This window comes from Littorina saxatilis, linkage group LG15 (genome assembly GCF_037325665.1).
Source record: "Littorina saxatilis isolate snail1 linkage group LG15, US_GU_Lsax_2.0, whole genome shotgun sequence".
Classification (NCBI taxonomy): Eukaryota; Metazoa; Mollusca; class Gastropoda; order Littorinimorpha; family Littorinidae; genus Littorina; species Littorina saxatilis.
The window spans coordinates 18,449,520-18,465,037 of record NC_090259.1 but is presented as its reverse complement, the minus strand read 5'-3'; the positions used below and the strand labels follow the sequence as shown (position 1 = coordinate 18,465,037).

Here is a 15,518-nt window from a genome sequence, read left to right as displayed (position 1 = left end):
ACCTTACTGGGAGAATGCAAGTTTCCAGTACAAAGGACTTAACATTTCTTACATACTGCTTGACTAAAATCTTTACAAACATTGACTATATTCTATACAAGAAACACTTAACAAGGGTAAAAGGAGAAACAGAATCCGTTAGTCGCCTCTTACGACATGCTGAGGAGCATCGGTTAAATTCTTTCTCGTCCCAACCAATATGGGATTCCCCCTAACCCGCGGGGGGCGGGGATACATTTACAGAGCTTGTGAACACAAAATTCCAGAAAGCACACTAGAGTCTTAAAAGGGGGGTACCTATAAGTATTTTAGTGGTTTTTTTAAATGGAGGGTTTTAATGACGGGCGCTGTGGCGGGGTGGTAAAACGTTGGCCTCTTAATCGGAAGGTCGAGGGTTCGAATCCCGGCCACGGCCGCTTGGTGGGTTAAGTGTGGAGATTTTTCCGATCTCCCATGTCAACTTATGTGCAGACCTGCTGGTGGCTTATCCCCCTTCATGTGTACACGCAAGCACAAGACCAAGTGCGCACGGAAAAGATCCTGTAATCCATGTCAGAGTTTGGTGGGTTATAGAAACACGAAAATACCCAGCATTCTTCCTCCGAAAGCGGCGTATATGGCTGCCTTAATGGCGGGGTAAAAACGGTCATACACGTAAAATTCTACTCGTGCAAAAACACGAGTGTACGTGGGAATTTCAGCCCACGAACGCAGAAGAAGAAGAAGAAGGAGGGTTTTAATGTATTTTAATTACATGTACTTTTGAAAGATTGAGACATTCTCACAGTTTGAATCTAGATACTATATAACTGAAGAACTGAGATGATCTAATATTAATATGCACAGTGCACAGCTCCTTTCCAGATGGTCATTGTTGCCCCATATACTGTACATAGTTTTTCGCGTGCGTGAGTGCGTATGTTTGTAAAAGTGCATTATTGTGCAATGTGTATTATATAGTGCGTGTGTGTGTCTGCGTGTGTGTTTGTGATAATGTTTTATAGTGCAATTGTGTTATTCATTGATATGTGTGTGATTGTACTGTAAATAATGTTATGTTCTTGTTGTATTTTCTTCCAATGATTGTACAGCGCTTTGAGCAGAGTTAAATCCTGGATACATGCGCTTAGAAATGTTATGCATTATTATTATTATGATTATTACAACATACATCAACCATCACCTACGCATGGTATTTCTTCATCAGCCATTACAGTCAGGTGATACAAAATGTATATTTACTGTCTGCATACTGTATCATTTTACCTACAGAGCTGCACAGAAACTCAGGCGAAATAATGACAAATCAATCTAGTCTGATGAAATCTTCGTCAATTTCTCACCACAAAAACTGGCGGATTTTGCAGCTGACAGTGAAATTAAATATGCTCAACGTGATGCCCATTACTCACGTGAGCAATTAAACAAGCAACTGATACCACACAGGTACATTATATATATATATAGCTCTAAGTAGAGCGAACAGCAAGTACCAACGAAAAGGTTATACAAAAAGACAATTTCTTGAAACACTGAGACTTACAGTACATAAGAAAAATACACATAGGAAGAACTTGAACTTCAACATGGAAACTGACAAGTCATCTAATGATCTATGCACAGAAGAAACAGCAACAAGTTTAAATTGCAAAAACACAAACTGCAAAAACACATACTGCACACACACACACACACACACACACACACACACACACACACACACACACACACACACACACACACACACACACACACACACACACACACACACACACACACACACACACACACACACTCTCTCTCTCTCTCTTTATCTGTGGCCAAAATATCCCACTTCCTTTGAAAGTATGCATAACCTACCATTTAACAAGACATTCAAACATCATTAAATTACCAACACTACTGAACTGCCATATCTCAACCATGCATACACAGTGATGAAATTTAAAAAAGAACAAGAGGCGAAGCCATCAAGGCTCACGTAAGAAATCGACAAACAGTAACACAAACTCAATCACTCCGTCACACATACACACACACACACACACACACACACACACACACACACACACACACACACACACACACAGAAAGAGAATAGGTGAAACTGTGCAAGAAAGTGAGACACTAGATCTAGATCTGTCTGTCTGCTACACTAGTTTCGGCCCGCTCAAAATAATAATGACCGAGACTTTCAGTACTTCCTTCGCGTGACGTCTAACCCTCTTACGTCATAATGTGACATCAATGTAATGTGACGTCTTCAAATGTTAGAGTTTCTACCACAGACATACACACGCACAAACACACGCACACACACACACACGCACACACACACGCACACACACACAGACAGACAAAGTTACGATCGCATAGGCTACACTTACGTGAGCCAAAAATTCAGGAAATAAGTTCACTTTATTCTCCTTCATCTGAGTGACACATATAGGTCTAGCTTTTGTCAATCTCTTTCTTTCTTTCTTTATTTGGTGTTTAACGTCGTTTTCAACCACGAAGGTTATATCGCGACGGGGAAAGGGGGGGGGGGGGGGGGGGAATAGGAAAGAGCCACTTGTCAACTTGTTTCTTGTTCACAAAAGCACTAATTAAAAAATTGCTCCAGGGGCTTGCAACGACAGTACAATATATTACCTTACTGGGAGAATGCAAGTTTCCAGTACAAAGGACTTAACATTTCTTACATACTGCTTGACTAAAATCTTTACAAACATTGACTATATTCTATACAAGAAACATTTAACAAGGGTAAAAGGAGAAACAGAATCCGTTAGTCGCCTCTTACGACATGCTGGGGAGCATCCGGTAAATTCTTCCCCCTAACCCGCGTTATTTTTGGTCAATCTCAATGCAGTTCAAAAGCAAGCAACAAACATAACAATATCCTGATATTTTGAATTAAAACACCACTGCATCAAAGTAAACTTTAAAACTAAAGGCAGATATAGGTTTTGGCAGTACAGTCCTATAAGTTACAGTTGAAATGCTGTTCTCGTCAACTCCTCATTATGTCTTACACTGCATCAAAGTAAACTTAAAATAAAACTAAAGGCAGATTTAGCTATTTGCAATACAGTCCTAACAGTTTAAATGCTGTTCTCATCAACTCCTCATTCCATTTTACAGACTGTATACATAATAGTTCATTTGATAACAAACTGGTGGGCGCGTATATCTAAGAGAGCTTTAAAGTCTGCATTTCATGTTAAAGCTCTCTTAGATACGCGCCCACCAGTTTAAATGCTGGCCTTTTGTACCATTGTAGGTGATTTGATCAACAAAAAAAGCAAAATATTCAAAGCAGACAGCTGTCCTGGATACACCCACCCGTTTAAATGCTGGCCTTTTCTACCATTTTACAAACTGCAGTTCATTTGATCCAAAACAAAGCAAATCATTCAAAGCAGACAGAGCTGTCCTGGATACAGTCTCACCCGTTTAAATGCTGGCCTTTTGTACCATTTTACAAACTGTAGGTCATTTGATCAAAAACAAAGCAAAACATTCAAAGCAGTCAGAGCTGTCCTGGATACACCCACCCGTTTAAATGCTGGCCTTTTGTACCATTTTACAAACTGTAGGTCATTTGATCCAAAACAAAGCAAATCATTCAAAGCAGACAGGGAGCTGTCCTCGGGATACACCCACCAGTTAAAATGCTGGCCTTTTCTACTAGCTATACCATTTTACAAACTGTAGGTCATTTGATCAAAAACAAAGCAAAACATTCAAAGCAGACAGAGCTGTCCTGGATACACCCACCTGTTTAAATGCCATCCTGCACTGCTCCATTTCACCATTATTTGTACAGCTAGACTGCAATTCACTTTTAGCAGAAACAAAATCAGTACAGACACAATGGCTGAAGAAAGATTGCCTGTCCAACTTAGAGTAACCAGAACCAGTAACACTTACACATCTGTGGCTGACTTGAAGAGTTGCAGTGCATGTTCTATACTGCAGCCAAGCAGGTTTTACAACTGCTCAGCTAAATATTATCTACCTGCCTCATTACCTGTGCATGTCAACCTTGCTGATTCACTACAGCCTCAGCTACACTAGCACACCCACTGACCTGTTCTCGCTGCCGTGAAGCAGACAGTGGTGTGTGTCTCTGTCGCGGTTGCGTTGTTGTTGATGATGTGGTGACAGCAGCCATTTGCTGACCTCTCTGTGATGATCACTTAAGTGTTGGTCGCTCACTCCCGTCAATTAACTGAAATGTAGAAAAATCTGTTCACCTTGCAGACAGCAGCATGTACTATTACACTCCCAAGTTACAGGTAGAGAGCCGGTGAGAGGGAAACTTACAGCCTGCAATCACACAACAGCTAGCACTCCACTAAATTCACATCTGCACAAAATTCTTAAACAAGGTATTGAGACTGAGAGGAAAGTTGCCTTCAATTAATCACATCTCCCACAACAGCACGGACCACTTCACACCTGCTCAAATGTTAAACAACCATCTGAGACTGAGAGTGAAAGTTGCATACAATTAATCACTCCGACAACGGCACCCAACTTCACACCTGCACAACTGGAAAAACAAGGACTCACAAAGCTATAACTGGAAATCAATATTTAAAGGCATTGAGACAGCTGCACTGCATGACATTAATTGATCTATCTTGAAGCTTTCCTGAGAACAAAGAGTGTTTTATCTTATTTTAACTCAACATGAAACTTCTTCTTTTCTTTTTTTGATCAAATCATTGAAACTTCAAGTTATCGATGTTTTTTTTCAGACAGATAATGTGTAACAAAACACAGCTATTTTTGCTTAGAATCAATTTTTTAATCAAAATGTATTTTTTCCTTCTGTTTGTTCTTTACTTTGTGCCAGGAGTAATAACATGGAAAAGTTAGCAAAAGCGCACACAAAACCCTGTTAAAACTCTGTGAGATTTTCACCTAGGAAAAAAAAAAAGCGCCACATAAATGCCAAAAAAAGGGAAATTCATGAAAATAAGATTCTTCATTTGGTGACACTTTTCCTGGCAATATGCTTCATAATAAAACAAGAAATTCCTACGAGGTAGGAAAAACACCCCCGTCAAAGGGAAATAACCTTCTCAGTTGGTGGCAGTGACTGAGTGAGAATGGTTATTTCCCTTTGACCATGAAGATGTCCCTCTATAAGTCCTTGTATAATTTTAATCCACCAATAACTCCCTAACCGTGTGTTTGACTGGTCCCAATTTTTGTAAGGACCGTCTCAGGAATGTATAGAACCTGTTCACCAAGTTTGGTGACGATCGGTCCGTTCATTCTTGAGATCTATATGCGAACACAAACAAACAAACAAACAAACAAACACATCGAGCGAAACCTATACACACCCCTATACCGGGGGTGTAATAACAACTGAACAACAATGGCAACAGCATCGGAAAAAGAAAGAAACACATAAACAAATACACACAACATAGGCAAACTGGCGTTACACAAATTTAGTGCATCTCTGCATTGTGTGCAGAAATATTTGAACAGCATGGGATATCATTATCTAAAATGCGTATGTGTACACAGGATCTCTGGCAAGTGTTTGCAAAATAACACAAAGCAACATAAAGAACCCCCCCCCCCCCCCACCTTCACCCCTCCCCCCTCGCCTCTAGACTTAGTGGGTGCTAGTCAAGTTGTACAAGTCTCTATCTCTCCCCCATCCTTGGACCATACTTTATACATGTGGAGGCATCTCAACCCCTACCTTGATCCCCCGGGGCTGGGCCGCTATTGCGCGGGGCCGCTATTGCGCGAATCTAACCCTAACCCTAACCCTTACCCTAATCCTAACCCTAACCCTAAAGATTCGCGCAATAGCGGCCCCGCGCAATAGCGGGCCGACCCCGATCCCCCTCTCCACCACTTTTACAAAGTATTTTTTTTCTCTCCAAATAGGGCGGAGAAAGGGGGGGGGAGGGGGAGTGTGTGTAATGATTCATTCACTTCCCGAACAGACACGTCAGTGCTAACGGTTCAGAACCTACGTCAGTGCGAAACTGATGAGACAGACTTGTGTCACTCTTCTTCATGAGGCCTATAACTAACGCACACAGCCAGATTAATTCATTTAGCACAACGGTATAGCTATTGATTTTCATACCCTGCCAGCACAGCTAATGAGCAGCACATGACTGCAAAATGTCAAAAGGTGATATCAAATTATTTTCAGGATGAGCAGTGAGTTTTCTTGGCCTAAGACAAGGCAGAATGAGACTGAATGAAGGCTGTGTTCAATAGTCACCAACGAAAGTGCCGATAAAACCATGAATAAAACTAATGCCTGGGCTCTACCAGGCTCCCCTCTCTGTGAAATGTATTGATTGAGAGTGTTGTGAAAAGTAGACATGAGAGCAGACTGATACAGGGGAAGATTCTTGACAGTGCGTGGCGTGTTGCTGGTATACTAATACAATCAATAGCTGGGCACTGTTCAAAGCACGCAGGCAGTCACAAGACTTGCCGTCTGTCGGAGACAACACAAAGAATAAAAATCAATGCTCAATTAACCATGACTTTTAACTTCCTCATATACACACATATATATATCTATATATATTCCTGTATCTCTCCTCCACCAACTAGAGTTGAGAAAACAACCACAGGGCAAAATACAGGCGGAAGATTTTTCAACTTGAAGTTTTTGTTCACTGTAAATGAATGTCGCAGTCACTAATTTGGAGACCCCCACCATGGCACCAGGTATTTATGAACGGCATATTCTTGTGTTTTTTTGCTTTCTTTCTTTATTTGTTGTTTAACGTCGTTTTCAACCACGAAGGTTATATCGCGACAGGGAAAGGGGGGAGATGGGATAAAGCCACTTGTCAATTGTTTCTTGTTCACAAAAGCTAAATCAAAAATTTGCTCCAGGGGCTTGCAACGTAGTACAATGTATTACCTTACTGGGAGAATGCAAGTTTCCAGTACAAAGGACTTAACATTTCTTACATACTGCTTGACTTAAACCTTTACAAAAATTGACTATAGTAACTTTCTATACAAGAAACACTTAACAAGGATAAAAAGAGAAACACTGCATCCGTTAGTTAGTCGCCTCTTACGACATGCTCTGAGAGCATCGGGTAAATTCTTCCCCCTAACCCGCGTGGGGGGGGGGGGTTGCAAGACTACTATTTGTATATATATATATATATATGTGACAGATCTGTAAAAGTTACAAAACACACTTTTGAGTTACAAGCTGAAAATCATCTACCGGTGAAAATGTACAGACTTTTACACTTTGAGCTTTGTCAACTCTACAGGATCAAAGTTATGTATGTACCAAATGCTTTGCACATTTAACTTTTGTTTTTATAAAGTGAACAATGAAAATGAACCCTGTATCCCTCAGTGCACAATTTCCGAAAAGCTTTGTATTTGACCCCATTGAAGTGTCAGATATTTTATCGAAGTAGTCAGCTGCAGTATTTTGAATGAACCACACACGCAAGTAGAAACTGAGAAGAAGAAAACAACAGGTAGGAATTTGCAAGTATTTCTTAGCAGTAAATTAGGTCCATCATTCATAGACGTTCTAAGAAATAGTGCTTGAATTCAGAAACAATTTTTAACTTCTCTGAAAATTGAATAACTGCTGAAAAGCATGGTGGGGAAAATTGCCCCTGCACACCTTAAACCGTCTCTGAGTCTGGACATAAAATTGACCCGTGTCCGTCACGGCCTGGTTCGAAACTGCGACCTTAGGATCACAAGTCCTGGGTGCTCTACCAACCAAGCCCCCTATTGCATTTTTTTAGCCACACAAAAAAAGCAGTGTCTCCATATGTTGTTTGCAAGTGCCATTTTTCATGTTTCCTTTCTCATTTTTTGGTGGCGATCAGTAATGGGCGCAGTGGCGTGGTGGTAAGACGTCGGCCTCCTAATCGGGAGGTGACGTGAGTTCGAATCCCGGTCGCTGCCGCCTGGTGGGTTAAGAGTGGAGATTTTTCCGATCTCCCAAGTCAACTTATGTGCAGACCTGCTAGTGACTAACCCCCTTCGTGTGGTTGTTGTGTGATCAGTTTGCAGCATTCGAGTTTTTAAGGACTTTCAAGGATCTTCCCAGTTTTTTAAGCACTTTCAAGGCCTTGAAACTGACCCCTCCAAATTCAAGCACTTTCAAGGATTTCAAGCACCAGTACGAACCCTGTAATCTTACACAGGACACACCTCCTCTTTGCCATCCTGAACTCCTGAGTTCAAATAAATTTTTACCATTCTAGTGCACCATATCACTAGCTGAACTGAATCAGGGCTGATTCTAGGTGACCCTCTTTAAATGTTGTAACAGTCAGGAAGGGACCCTTTTTATTTATTTGTTAGTTTGCTTGAACGCCCAGTCCACCACGAAGGGTGATATCAGGGCGGTGCTGCTTTGACATTTAACGTGCGCCACACACAAGACAGAAGTCGCAGCACAGGCTTCATGTCTCACCCAGTCACATTATTCTGACACCGGACCAACCAGTCCTAGCACTAACCCCATAATGCCAGACGCCAGGCAGAGCAGCCACTAGATTGCCAATTTTAAAGTCTTAGGTATGACCCGGCCGGGGTTCGAACCCACGACCTCCCGCTCACTGGGCGGACGCCTTACCACTAGGCCACCGTGTTGCGGTTTCCCTTTTTTATTTTTATTTTTTTTCAATTTTTTTATTTATCACTCTAAAATTAGGAAAGACAAACTAAAACTTTGAACATAAAACTTTAGGGTGAATTATTCTTAATAGTGACAATTTGTATTTTTAACAATGAAACCCATTGCCATGTAAAATGCCGAAAAAGCCAAGTTTGTCGGTGGGGGTGGGTATAGGGGCACTAGTCCACCCACCCCCACCGACGGGCGCAGTGGCGTGGTGGTAAGACGTCGGCCTCATAATCGGGAGGTCGTGAGTTCGAATCCCGGTTGCTGCCGCCTGGTGGGTTAAGAGTGGAAATTTTTCCGATCTCCCAGGTCAACTTATGTGCAGACCTGCTAGTGACTAATAACCCCCTTCGTGTGTACACGCAAGCACAAGACCAAGTGCGCACGGAAAAGATCCTGTAATCCCTGTTGGAGTTCAGTGGGTTATGGAAACACGAAAATACCCAGCATGCCTACTCAACGAAAGCGGAGTGAAGCTGACTATGCTCTCAGAGCTCACACGTAACCAGAACATTCTGGAACGCTGAAGAAGAAGTCCACCCACCTTCTGAAAATGACATGTACTCAGCTCGCTTGAAACTTACATAGTACAATTATTAGTTCCAAGGAATGACATGAAATTGCGTGACTCAGTTTACTTCAAATGCGGTAGTAAGTTATTTCCTTAATGTCTAATGACGTAGTAATGTTGATAATGAATCTGACCCTTTCTAGTAGACTAGAGAAAGCAAAGCAAAGGGTTGTTGAACCTTATGTGAGATTGTTGCGTGAGAACCTGTCAGCTGTTATTGTTAATATTCAAGAATTCAAGTGTGTGATTGGTTGCGATTGGCTGCATGAGGTCATGTGCATAAGGTCACGTACACCAGTCTCAGTTCAATCCTGTCCCAATTGGCTGTTCTGTCTTTACACCCCCGGTATAGGGGTGTGTATAGGTTTCACTCGATGTGTTTGTTTGTTTGTTTGTTTGTTTGTGTTCGCATATAGATCTCAAGAATGAACGGACCGATCGTCACCAAACTTGGTGAACAGGTTCTATACATTCCTGAGACGGTCCTTACAAAACTTGGGACCAGTCAAACACACGGTTAGGGAGTTATTGGTGGATTAAGATTAAGAGTGACATATTAATGCTCAAAGGGAAATAACCATTCTCACTGCCACCAACCTCGACGTAACCTTTACGCGAATAAACATTCTGACTTCTGACTTCTGACTTCTGGCTTCTGACTTCTGACTTATCACTTCTGACTTCTGACTTCTGACTTCAGACTTCAGACTTCAGACTTCAGACTTCTGACTTCTGACTTCAGACTTCAGACTTCAGACTTCAGACTTCTGACTTCTGACTTCAGACTTCAGACTTCTTCAGACTTCAGGCTTCAGGCTTCTGACTTCTGACTTCTGACTTCAGGCTTCAGGCTTCAGGCTTCTGGCTTCTGACTTCTGACTTCTGACTTCTGACTTCAGACTTCAGACTTCAGACTTCTGACTTCTGACTTCTGACTTCAGACTTCAGACTTCAGACTTCAGACTTCTGGCTTCTGGCTTCTGGCTTCTGACTTCTGACTTCTGGCTTCTGGCTTCTGACTTCTGACTTCTGACGGGGGTGTTTTTCCTACCTCGGAGGAATTTCTTGTTAGAGTTGCGGAATCAGTTCGATTTTTATTTTGGTCGAAATAACCAGGTGCATGGTAATAAAACCGTTATTTCTAATATGCTGCCTGTTAGCAAATGAAGCGGTGGTTTTTCTCAAAACAGCAAAAGTTAAGATACGAGGTTTGTGAATTACTGTGCAGCGACGATGTCAGAACAACCTTTTAATTTTACTGCCAGAGATGCAATATACTTACATTCACTGCAGGCATGTCCGAAACTGAAAGCCGAAGGTATGGATTTCTTCATGCAGGATTAGCATTAGAGAAAAAGAGGCACAATTATTTTTGTGTATGCCAAACGCATTGCAATAAAAAAGCACACACCAGCAAGTTCAGAATTTATATCATATATATATATGAATCAAATGCACAAAATAGAGCTCAAATGCCATCCCTGACCATTGTGCCAATTAACATATATTGATCCTTGTCTGTGGACACACACAATTTACTAAAAAGTAACATTGTAAACATGATTTAAGGGCAAATTCTAATCTCAGCTGATGACATTTTATAGTAATATGCAGCTAATCTTTGGAAACATTTTTTGGTGAGAAGGGGTTGCAGGGGTCGGGGGTCGGAGGGGGGGGGGGGGGGGGGGATGTCTGAAGTCTGCGTTTCTGAAATTGGTCAAGTATAGACTCTTTTGCAACTAATCACAGGGATGGCTAAATCGTCCGCCCGGTCGCCATGGGCAAGTAAAAAAATGCGCCCGGCTGGCCAGTGTAAAAATACTAACATTCTTGTGAAATGCAAAACACCTTTTGCTTGTACCATTGAGTTTCATAGTCATTTAAACAATTTGCAATGCAGGAATATCCGTCGTCTGCAAAAATGTTGCAGGGAAACGAGAACGTACTCGGATGCTCTTCAGGCATTTTATTCGCACTGCGCTTGGGCTGTTTTCACTTTCGCTACTGATTTCAATGCCACATATGTCTGTGATCAGGTGAACCCTCATAAAAAATAACTTGATAATTAAATCTGTTGCCAAAAGGATCGAAGGAGAAAAACAAAGAGTATGAGATTGAGAAACAGAAAAGATCGACCATTCTAAAAACACTGCATGCATGGCGACTGAGTGGGGAGATCTTCTTCTTCTGCGTTCGTGGGCTGAAACTCCCCCGTACACTCGTGGTTTTTTTTTTGCACGAGTGGAATTTTACGTGTATGACCGTTTTTACCCCGCCATTAAGGCAGCCATACGCCGCTTTCGGAGGAGAGTGGGGAGATAATAGGTTCTATTTTGTAAAACTAAAAGATTTCCAAGAACACTGCAGAAAGACAGAAAGGACACATTTTTGACTGGAACAACATCGCTCAAGTTGGCAAATATAAAGTTGCGCGAAACATAGATTGCTGATTGTCTGAGTGCAACTTGCACGAAGGGCCCACACCCTCCCCAAAAAAAGTAAAACAACAGACTAGCTCCTGGGAACGAGTCTACCCATCGCTGACCACAGTCCGGTTGTCGATCGTATCACCCCTATTTTTCTTGTAAATATAAACCTGTAGTCATTCATACTATCAGCGTGTCATAATTAATTTTATTTTTGTGTGTCGAATGTAAAACGTGCTACATGTATTGTGAAATTATCCCTGAATCAGATACGAGTACATGTAGTCTGTAGCTTATAAATGCTACGATTTAACAGTATAACACAAACCCCCCTCCCCCCCCCCCCCCTCCCCCCATGGGGTGTGTGGCAGAAATTGGCCGGGGCTATATTGGGTACTTACGCAGCACCGTCACTTCTGTATGTGAGTGAGCAACGCTGAATAAATTGGAGATTTTGGGATATTGCACTTCGCTATGTAAAGTACTACTTTAAGATACCTAACTCAGCGAATCACCCTTCGTCGGGCGAGAAACCGGACAGCCGACAGGTCGAATGAGGAGCTACGGACAGCTGTCCCACTCACAGTCCGACTCGTCCAGCAAAGAGTCCAGGCCTTATACCATTTAGTTTCTGCAGAGCTATTAGGACTTACATCTAATCATGGATGCACAGTGCTATGCCCCCTTGAAACAAATCCATCGTACAGCAAGCGGTCGTAAACAATCCGAAGAGGGAGCAAGCATCTGAAGGCAGAGAATCCAAGGAAAATATCATAAGGGAGACAATGCTGATTGATCAACCGGAATCAAAGGGGAGGGGGTATTTGTTGTTGATTTTTGTGCTTCAAAAAACAACGCAGTGGTCACTTTGTGACCTCTGTTGGCAGAAGAAGTAACAAAAGCATACTAAAATAAAATATGCAGGATAATCTTGTATTTTCATGAATATTGGTTGTCATTTTTGATCCAATTTGTTTATAATGAAATTCACAAAATTGACTCCTCCCCAAAATGGCAGAACTCACGACACAGGAGCACTAAGCTCTCGTCTTTTGTTTCAAGTTGCACGTGATGTTGTGCTATCGATACTGCAGCTATGAACAATAACAGAGGCTTCCAGGTACCATTGCCATTCAGGGTACGTAACTGCTCGAATCAGGATTTGGACAAACGCACACTTTGAATTAACACTACATCAGTACATGCTAGGTTCTTGCGCACATTTTCTATTACTAACACTGTAAGTGTAACAGTACCATACTACCAAGCTAACCCAGAAGCTCAACTACATAATTATTCTTGAAATGTGTTTGCATATCCCCCCCCCCCCCCAATTTTGTGTGTGTGTGGTAATCTTGAACTTTAATGTGTTAAATTCATAGCTCAGAATTCAGAGGCATTTAAGCCTCCAAATTTGCAGAACCTGCACTTGTTAGCAGAACAAGACTTACAAGTCATTTTAGATCCCTTTGGAGCCACGGAATGAACTGTACGAAAGCTCAGAATGCATTTCGTATACATGCGTCAAAGAAGGAATTAACCTAAGCGGCAACAGGGGAGGCAACTCCCGTTGCCCTAGTGTTGTCCCTTGGACGACAACGTAGCCATTCTTGGGTCACTTTCGTCGATCAAACAACCAAATTAATTAATTATGCCTAAGTTTGGAGCTCAATTCGTCAATTAATTTCACGACAAATGTTCTTTGGCTTGATTTCAGGGACCTGTATTAAAAATAAGTCAAGAATGCCACTGGATACTGAGCTATGAATTTAACGCACTAAAGTTCAAGATTACCTTTTTTTTTTTAAATGTCGTTGTTTGTCGTCGTTTTCGATGTGTTCCATGATGATGTATTTTTGTGTTTGTACCTTGGATTTGTTTTGAATTGTAACAGTGTAAGTGTAATCCTCTTTAATGTGTTTAAAAACTGCCTTTACAGCTGGCCTTCATGGAATGTTGTGAAAATTCTTTTAATCACAGCAGACATATCGATGTGTTTCTATGCATTTGTTACAGTAATGTCATTGTTTTGTTTGATCATGAAATTTGGGAACTTTTAAAAAAGTGGACAATGTGAGTTGTCACTGTCAGTTGTCAACTTCGATCTGCTTCTTGCAATTTCAAAATTTGCTCAGTCCCTCTCATGAACGGACACCCTTGGGCCATAGCAAAACTGTCCGTACATTGCAGGTGTCCGGTCACGGGAGGCGTGACCACACCACCCCCTCCCCCATACACTCACACTGAGACACACAAACAACAGGATTGCGTCTATGCTAATCACTTCTTGTGGCTACCAAACAATAACAATAAACTCCTAATACTTCTTTAAACGTTCTGTAAAAATGATTTGTATGAAAAGTGTTGAAAAGAAGAGATAAAATAAATCCTCAAGGCAGTGAACACACTCACCATGCACTGACATACGAAAGCAGCCACACAAACACAGCACAGAGGAGCGTGTGCAGATGCTTTGCAAGAATAAGCTTGAATAAATAGCAGCAGATAGAGCTGCATCTCATAATCATTTAATTTATTTTCTTCTTGTCTAGCTTTATTGACTGCATGCCGATCATGTGGCATGGCAGTGACTTTTCACTCTTCAGTTGGATATATAATACACTGTAGGCCTACATAACACAGCTCCCACTCTCCCTCACTAATGCCTACCCCAAGCCATGACAACTGATGCTTGGAAATTGTGTGGAAGAGTACACCTCTCTATTTCTCTCCAATGCTTTTCCTGCTCAGTGCTGACATGCAGTGACACCGGACACCCCACAGAGTTTAGCCAGCTACCCCTCCACCCCCCACCCCCCCCCCCTCCCTTTCTCTCACTCCCTCCAGCCATGTACTGTTGGGGGCTGTGGCCAGAGAGGCCAGCTGCACTGTTCACTCAGAGCAAAACCAGTTGACTGTGTGGTAACTTTTGACAAAGCAAGACAACTGAAGGGTTCACAGATTAGGCAACCGACTCACTGGTCAAGGCTGAGGGGAAACAAGAGTATCTTGTCAATGAAAGAGGTTACACACAGACACACGATGCTGAGAACTGTGGCCGGTTTTTCACTCTCTTTCGCCCAGGACCTTCATCGACTGTGGTTTCTGTTGTTGACGTCCAACAGACAAGAATAAAGAGCACAGTGCAGTTTCATGTTGGCATCTTCGCATGTACTCCATTCCTGACCAAAACTACCCCCCCTCCTGATGGGTACACGTGCACTCAAGTTATTAGTGACTGTCATCACGCCATTGCGGCTGTGATCTTTGTACCAAGAGCCGGACTGCTCTGTTATCGATTTTGTTGTGGTGAAAATTTGAGATGGTCTGTCCGTACATTGGAGGTATGACCTGCTGTTGGGACCGAAAATGAGTGTCCGCGTCCACGTTTTGCAGGTGTCCGTTTAAGGGGTGGCAAATATAGAAGGAAAACACTCCGTGCCGAGCAAATGTGTCCGTACATGTCAGGTGTCCGCTCACGCCGGGGGCCGTACATTGCAGGGACTGCTGTAGCAGCGTTTATACACTCACACTCACAGTGTGATTTTCTGACTGCCTTTCTCTCACCTTTAGTATTGCATCAGCTTCCAAGCCCTTTTCAAATTTCAGTACAGGACTTAATGTACTAACGAAAGAACCGCAGAGAAGTTTGTGAAACGACAGTGTGTAACTGTAACAAATGCTTGTTTCACACAGCAGCTCTGTTTTACCAGGCATTACATTAATCTATTTATTTGCACCTTCGCGTTTGCAGGGCATGCAGCCAGGTGTTCCCCGGCCGGGTGGCGTGGGTGCCTGTGGCCCTTCCCAGTATCAACAGCAGATGAGGATGGGGGGTGGCCGGGGC

The 15,518-nt window shown here is 42.3% G+C and overlaps 1 protein-coding gene across 1 annotated transcript in view; it reads right to left on the bottom strand.

Annotated features, from left to right (window-relative positions):
• The window catches only part of LOC138948732 (protein O-mannosyl-transferase 1-like), a 38,496-nt gene extending 26,053 nt beyond the window's left edge, over positions 1-12,443 (bottom strand). The window contains exons 1-2 of the mRNA XM_070320335.1: positions 12,325-12,443; positions 4,094-4,234 (exon numbers count right to left, since the gene is read on the bottom strand). Of these exons, the coding sequence (XP_070176436.1) occupies positions 4,094-4,177 (84 nt within the window). The 5' untranslated portion in view covers positions 4,178-4,234; positions 12,325-12,443. The remainder of the gene's footprint in view (positions 1-4,093; positions 4,235-12,324) is intronic.
• Between the last annotated feature and the right edge of the window lie 3,075 nt (positions 12,444-15,518).